This window comes from Salarias fasciatus, chromosome 7 (genome assembly GCF_902148845.1).
Source record: "Salarias fasciatus chromosome 7, fSalaFa1.1, whole genome shotgun sequence".
In the NCBI taxonomy this organism is placed as follows: Eukaryota; Metazoa; Chordata; class Actinopteri; order Blenniiformes; family Blenniidae; genus Salarias; species Salarias fasciatus.
The window spans coordinates 28808194-28815696 of record NC_043751.1 but is presented as its reverse complement, the minus strand read 5'-3'; the positions used below and the strand labels follow the sequence as shown (position 1 = coordinate 28815696).

At 44.2% G+C, this 7503-nt stretch overlaps 1 protein-coding gene across 1 annotated transcript; it reads left to right on the top strand.

The window, feature by feature from the left end:
• The first annotated feature begins 2231 nt into the window (after positions 1-2231).
• Positions 2232-7503, top strand: LOC115392357 (monocarboxylate transporter 2). The gene is made up of 5 exons (XM_030096950.1): positions 2232-2466; positions 2875-3018; positions 3098-3777; positions 4470-4710; positions 7316-7503. Exons 1-5 carry the CDS (start codon positions 2232-2234, stop codon positions 7501-7503), a joined length of 1488 nt encoding a protein of 495 aa, XP_029952810.1.

Here is a 7503-nt window from a genome sequence, read left to right as displayed (position 1 = left end):
GAATTTTAAAATTAGACTGTTTTATGAGTTACATATGCAATATTAGATATTTGTCTTTTTCTGTTAAACGTTTTCCCCCTAGTGGGGTAAATAACTGAACTGTGCTTCATCTCTTTAAATTAACTGTCATATCTTTGGGAAAGAAATCAATTATTCATTTAACTAGAATTCTCCAGTAAAATCTGAGCTGATGATCAATTTAAGAGTTTATGCAGAACCTTTATACTTGAAAATGCTTCTTAGCAGCAAATTCTATATTATTGGAAAGTCTTGTCATCTCCACTTTAAATGGTGCCACAACACCTGTTTTTCCTCCGAGGGAGATGTCATCCCACCCTATCACGTTGCCTTCACCCTGCATCGCTACAGCAGTCAGCACCACATTCTTGGCGTCTTACTCACACTCAAGCATCAGACTGATTGCAAAACGTAGCATTCCTCTACGAGTTCAGGTTCCAGTGCATGTGTTGCAACACCAACGCAAACTGACCCGACGGTGGATGTCAGCAATGGCCGGCTGCGTGCAGTCTGTTCCCGACTGTCCGGGCCAATAACCATCGGCCACATCGTCCTGCAAACCTAAACTGCAAATCAGTGGAAGACCGCTTATGATTCCTAAGCAGTAGCAGAGAAAGGAAACTATCTTCTGGAGGACACTCACTCTGGCTGACACCCCTCATTATGTGGAAATTTGCCTTCAGTTTACAGATGGAGCTCACAGCAAAGAATGCTGCCGTTTAATTTTACACGGAGGTTTCCTTATCCAGGTCATTCAAAGCTGGCGTGGTGATTCCTAGAGAAATCACCAACTTCACTCACAGTCAGCTCAAAACAAGGATCAAAGGCTGTTTGGCACTGTAGAAACGACACAGAAGACATAGTTTTCACAGACACAACCCATATGCTTATCCCACAAATGCACATGCCTTACAAATGTGGCACCACTTTAAAAGGAAATAATAACACACACGAATTTCCTTTCTTTTTTAGCCTAATTTATATATATGAATCTTTAAACACTCCAGATTTCTAGTGCATTAGTGTCCCTGCTCTCGCTTGTTTCATCAGCTTTAAACTTTGCGGTTCCCAAGAAACAGTGAGTAAGAATCTTGTTACACACATCACTGAAGACCACCCACTTTCTGGAATTCCTTATTTAAAAACCAAGGCTACCTGGCCACTTCTTTGGGTGGACTGAGGCTCCATAAATGCCAGGGCGCGAGCCAAGGTCAGCAAACGAAATGAAGCCGCCGTGGCAGCGAGGCTGATCCATCCTCGAGCTTCACTCCCACAGAAGGAGGGAAAGTAAATCTCATTAGATGAAAATCTTTGAGCCGATTTACGAAGGACTTTGGTTCAACTGTGGCGCGAAAGAAGCACATGCAGAATACAATCACATTATCTAACATAAGTCAGTGGGAGTTTTGGACCGCATAACGCAGAACTTTGAAATGAACCCCGGTTCAATTCCAAGTGAGGCTTTTTAGTGTGAATTTTGCATATTTTTCATGTGCATGCCATGTTTTCCCAGTGCAGTCCAGCATGCAAATTAGGACTATTAGTGAAATTCCCTTTGGATGTGAATAAGCGTGATTGTGAACTGGTGACCTGTCCAACTAAAACATGTAAAAATAGTCAGCTACAGCTTTAGGTCGAAATGTAGAATATCAGAAAGCAGATGTGAGCTGATTGCTGTTGCTGTAAAGAAAAGTTCATCATCCATTCATCACCTGGACCCTCTGTGAAGCTGGACGGGCTCAGATGAGCTGTCGGAGGGCAGGCGATCAGAGCGCCACGCAGGCTTTATGCAAAGCCATCACTGATGTGTTTGATACAGGTCAGAGTCTCGTCTCCAGTTCAGTTCACTAGAATCACGCTGAAGCGTCACGCTTTCAGAGGAAGCAGCTGCCAGCAGTAATAAAAAACCTTTTCATGTTTTTTCAAGTGGATTTCCTTAATCAAAATTCACATTTTAGTGAAAATGTGAAAACTGAAGAAATTAAAATTTCAAATAAAAGTGACAGCATTTCTGGTTTAAAAAATGCAAACTGCAAGTTTATTGAAACTATAAAATCATCACTGATATCTAAAAGAAGAACTAAATGTAATTACAGATGGCTTCTTCTTTGCCGACTGTGGCAGAAATCACCCAAAACAAAGTAAAAAAAACTCCACCTATTTGCTTTTCTTGTCTAGATATCCGAGCACAGCAGAACCCAGTCCAGGTCCACATGGACTCTCCAGCGAAGACCCACAAGAGAAGGGTCTCTGTGGGGAAACCTGCAGCCCCCGATGGAGGCTACGCTTGGTTCATCCTGCTCTCTGCTTTCATCGTCTTCGGTCTCACCTTTGGGGTCATTAAGGCTTTCGGTGCTTTCTATGTTGAAATACACCAGTACTTTGAAACCACGGCAGCAGGAACGTCATGGATCACCTCCATCGCGGTTGCTGCCATTCACATTGTGGGTAATTATCACCGATTTATTCCTCTGCCTTCAATATATAACACTTTAACGTGCTAGGATATTCCCAATATGACCCAAAGCTCTGCATTTTGGATGCACACATTTTACAAATCCTGCACGTTGGTGACCTTGAGGTGAAATCCCCGGGTCACGGTGTTTGACCAGCAGGTGGCACTCTACTACATCCCATTTTGTGCTCACCATCAGATCACAGGGTTAAAACAGCAGGTGACAAGGGTTAACAGTCAAACTCTTAAAACCTCGCTCCTTTCAAAGAAATGTTTTTATTTCTACTTTTGAATAATATGAATGCCTTTTTTTATTTTCTGTTGCTCTGAATCAGATTATTTGTTTGCCTCATTCTCGACTTGAATCTTTGTGTGTGTGTGTCTTGTGTTTCCTTCTGCAGCTCCGATAGCCTCGGCGCTCAGCACCCGCTACGGCTGTCGCTCGGTCGTGATAATCGGAGGACTGATATGCAGCGTCGGCGTTGCAGTCGGCTCTTTTTCTCGCACCATGGTGGAACTTTACCTCACAGTGGGGTTTTTAAACGGTAAGTGGGATTTGCTGCGTACCAGTTAAATCCCAACTAATGCACACCAAACAACATCCTTTCTTCTCCTTTATTGCAGGCTTTGGTTACGCATTAACTTGGACCCCTACAATGACCCTGCTGGGTTTATACTTTGAGAAGAGACGTCCGGTAGCAAATGCCTTGGCCAGCTCCGGAGAATGCATTCTGACCTTCATCCTCACGCCGCTCTTCCAGCTACTGATTGACAGCTACTCCTGGAGGGGCGCTCTGCTGATCCTCGGAGGCCTGCAGCTCAACCTGTGTGTGTGCGGGATGCTCCTGAGGCCCCTGGAAGCCACAAGAGATGCTTCCTGTGTCAGTGAGGTCAAAGCAGAAGAGGAGGGCCTGTTCCTGGAGGACCTGGATCACGTCCAGCCAAGCTGTGAAGAAGAAAAGGAACTGAAACCATCAGAGGAGGGTGACCAGCAGTTGTCTCCTGAAGACCTTGAGGACAAACCTGATTTGACCAGAAGGACTAAAAGTGCTGAGCTAAAAGCCAAAATCCGTCGCTATGTAGATTACACACTCATCACAAATGCTCGGTTCATGGTCTACTCGATGTTCGGGGTGTTTGCCGCCCTCGGATTCTTTGCCCCGGGGTTGTTCCTGATTCCGTACGCCCGCAGCAGGGGGATCGAGGAGTACCAGGCAGCAGCCCTCATGTCCATCTCTGCAGTGCTGGACCTGTTTGGAAGGGTGTTTTTTGGCTGGCTGGCCAACCTCAGACTGGTGGAGACGGTATGTTTTGTCTAATAATAAATTCAGTGCTTAAATATTGAAAATAATTCCTCAGGGAAGACTTAAAGGTGCTGTAGGCAGGATTTTGCTAGTCAATGCTAATTTTTCTGTTTTCTTTGGATTAAATGTTAGAGTATCCATTGATAATCCTTTAGGAGTGTAGTATAACTGCACTACCGCGAGGGCGCAGCATTTCCATCTGTCTCTGTTCTGAGCTGAAAAGGAATCTCGACAGCTCCAGGTATCTTTGACCAAACAGAAGAGCCCATGAGGCTCTAACTGTGATTGGTCAAGGGGCGTTCGTCACATGTTCATTTGGGAGGGGCTTAACTTGCGTAAGGTCGTGATGTCAGAGAAAACAGGACAGGATTGGTTGTGCTGGGTTTCAAATCACCATCTTAGATGGGTCAAATCTAAGCAAGATGGCGGAGATGCGGAATCCTGCCTACAGCACCTTTAACTCTGAACTGGCTTTAGCGCGGCACACTGGTCAAATCCTGGGTTAGGGCCTTTCTGTATGGTGTTTGCATGCTCCCTGTATGCATGCATGAGCTTTGTCGGGATGCGCTAGCTTCCCCAGACAAGTCTAAGACAGGTTGACATGTGACTTTATTCGCACATGAATTATTCAGCGAGTTGCTAAACTCTGCTAACAGCCGACGATATCCCCCCCCCCTCTTTCCCCCAAACAGGTGAATCAGCTGACAGTCACAGTGATTCTGCTGGGCACTGTGCTGCTGCTCTGCCCGCTGGCCGCCACGTTCCTGGAGCTGGCGGTTTTCAGCGCCGCGTACGGTCTGGTGTACGGCGCAACGGTGGCCATTCACATCACTGTGCTGGCGGAGGTTGTGGGAGTCCATCGCCTCGGGAGTGCGCTGGGGTTTTTCATGCTCATACGCAGCAGTGGAGGCCTGTTTGGACCCCCCATAGCTGGTGAGTTTTACTGGTTCTCTACAGAAACACAGCTAGCCCTGACTGCGTTTATTCCTACTGATTTATTACACCAGCATGATAGCATTATTTATTACAATGAGCCACACAAAATAGATTTCATGTCTCTAGAATAACAAATAATTACTCCATTTGACCGTAGGTTAATGTTTGCATTAGGAGAGGTTTTGAAAAACCTCGAGGTTTGTGCATTGTCTGCATTTCTCTCCATCCCGTACTCCCAGGGCATTAAATATCTCACAATAGAGGTGCTTATGCTCCGTTCTGCATTGTGACGGCTGCCCAGTAAGCCTCATTCTAACCAAATGAGTTTTTTTTTTTTTTTTTTTTTTTTTGCCTCCTGACACGCAGGACTGCCCTTCAGTTAATCATGGATTTTGTCATTCATCTATTCTACAAGGATCCTCCATTTGGTATTCATAGAGCAAGTTGGCAAAAAAAAATTACGATATCACGGTTGTGTCAATTTCATGGCTGATCGCTTTCCGCTTCCCAAATATCTTTTTTTCTTCTTCACCGATTTTGCATTATCGTACATATGCCATTCTCATGAGCTGTGTCGTCAAGAAGTCATAACAGCCGCGGCAACACAATGAAAAAGGCGAGAAAAAACAAATCATTATATAATAGGTTTGTCTCTAAAAGTTGTGTAAAAATGCACTCGCTGATGTTAGAATGTCATATTTAGAAATCAGGCAGTACAGTTTCGACATCTCTGTGTCATGAAGAATCAAGTGTCTAATATTTACTCATCTTTAAGACAAATGGCTTATTTTGCACCACAGCTAGCTTTGCAGAGTGAATGTCGCACACGTTCACACTCAAGCCATAGGCAATGTCAAGGCACCAATTTACTTCATGTTTGTGGACTGTAAGGAGCAGAAAATATGCAAAGTGCACGCCAACTCCACATGGGAAGACCCCCAAGTCTGGACTTTAACTGGAGATATCTCACTGTGCGGTGGGGATGCTATACACCGCCCTATTTTGATTAAAATTTTATCAAAGTTATCATAACCCTAAACGTCCAAGTATCTCAGCTACACCATTAGTCTGTTAGCAATCATCTATTTTAATCATTAAAAACAACTACTGCACTAAAACTGCAGTGAAAACCCCTGATTCCTGCAGCCGGGAGAATAAAATATTATTTTCCACTTCTCTCTGGACGAACCAACACTGAATAACCGCCCTATCATGACAGCCCCGCTTTTACAAACCAAGGGAGGAATCGAACCGTATTACTGAGGTTATGGTCCATATTCACTCACGGCTCTAAACAATAGCAGTAAATACAGCCTGGAAAAACATCCAGCTGCACTTGGCATCCGACGGGGGCACCTCTGCCAGAAAGCGTCCCGCCTGTGAGCACATTCGGCCATAAATCAGCGGGGGAAGCCTCTCCAGCAGAAACCCAACGTGTAGTTAGGACAGGTTCATCGGATGGGATTTATAAGGCTGTTGTTCCTCCTAAACAAAGAGGGCATGAGAGCAGTGTGAGGATTATAGGAGTGAAGGACAGACATTTCCTCACTCTTTTAGAACAATATACTATATATAGACAGCAGTGTTATAAATCCTGACCTATTACATTAAGCAAAAAAAAAAAAAAAAATTAAGCAATCCTTCTCTTTTCTCTTGTAAATCCTTTGAAATAGCTTTTGCTTCCTTCATTAATAGCCAGTGTTTTCCATTTAACCGGGAGCTGGGAAAGTCCCGATCTGGATTAAAGCGTCACTCCCACATGTAAATGTTAAATTAATGAAAGGCTGAAGGCTAACACTGACCTCTCAGTCAGTTAAATGCTAACTGAAGTGGAGGAGGGACAGATATAGCCTGTGGTGTTCTATTTTTAACCCGACATGCTCCTATTTTTAACTTATTTACCGTTTTCAAAGCTCCACCTCTTTGAAGACGACCGAGTTGATGGATGCTGAAGATGCGTCAAAGCGTTCTAATTATGATTCCTTCATGAGAGGAGGTTTCTGGCATTATCGCCTCAGGATCAACTGTATCACGATGGAATCCACTGATGCTTATCTCAGCCTCTGTGGTTGTGACTCGGGTGTCATGAACGATAGCGCGCTTGTGATCTCGCTCTGTTTTGGCGTCTTCTACTCTGCTCTGATTTGACTGAATTGAATGAAATACAGTATGTACAGATACAGTCACGCTTTAAACTCAGTGACAACAACTTTCTCTCTAGAGGCACGTGGTTTTTTTCCACCCCTCTATCTGCGTGGGTGATCCAACTCCACATGCTTGTTAACTTAATTGGCGAGGTTAAATTGGTTGTAGGTGTGAATGTGCATGTGGGTGATTCTGATTAAAGGTGAGAAAAGTCCTTAGAAACTCCACCAAAGCATAAATACATATACTTGAGTAAAAAAAAAATTACTTTGGTTACAGTAAACATAGTGAATCAGCTCATTTGCCTGAGAGAGAAGTGAGAAAGTCCAGATTCTGAAATGTAATCCAGTACAAAAAAGTGAAAAGTTATCAAAGTAAAGATATCTAAAATGGAATAATAATTTAAGTCTTAAGTCAAGCAAAGCTGCAAACCCCTAAAGCTTCTTGTCTTTTTCAGGATTCTTCATCGATAAGATGAGTGACTACGGGACGGGTTTCCTCATGGCGGGAGTGGCGCTCATCGTCTCCGCCATGTTCCTGCTCCTCCTCAGCCAGATGAACCGGAGGAGTCAGGGCACCGCCGGCAAAACCCCGACGTGCTCCTGGACTAAAGCCAGCACTTCCAGTGAGAAGAGTAGGACATGA

Coding starts and splice junctions, on each gene's coding strand:
- LOC115392357 (XM_030096950.1), top strand. CDS start 2,232: ATGGACTCTCCAGCGAAGACCCACAAGAGAAGGGTCTCTGTGGGGAAA. Junction 2,467..2,874: donor TGCTGCCATTCACATTGTGG/GTAATTATCACC, acceptor TTCCTTCTGCAG/CTCCGATAGCCTCGGCGCTC. Junction 4,711..7,315: donor GTTTGGACCCCCCATAGCTG/GTGAGTTTTACT, acceptor TGTCTTTTTCAG/GATTCTTCATCGATAAGATG.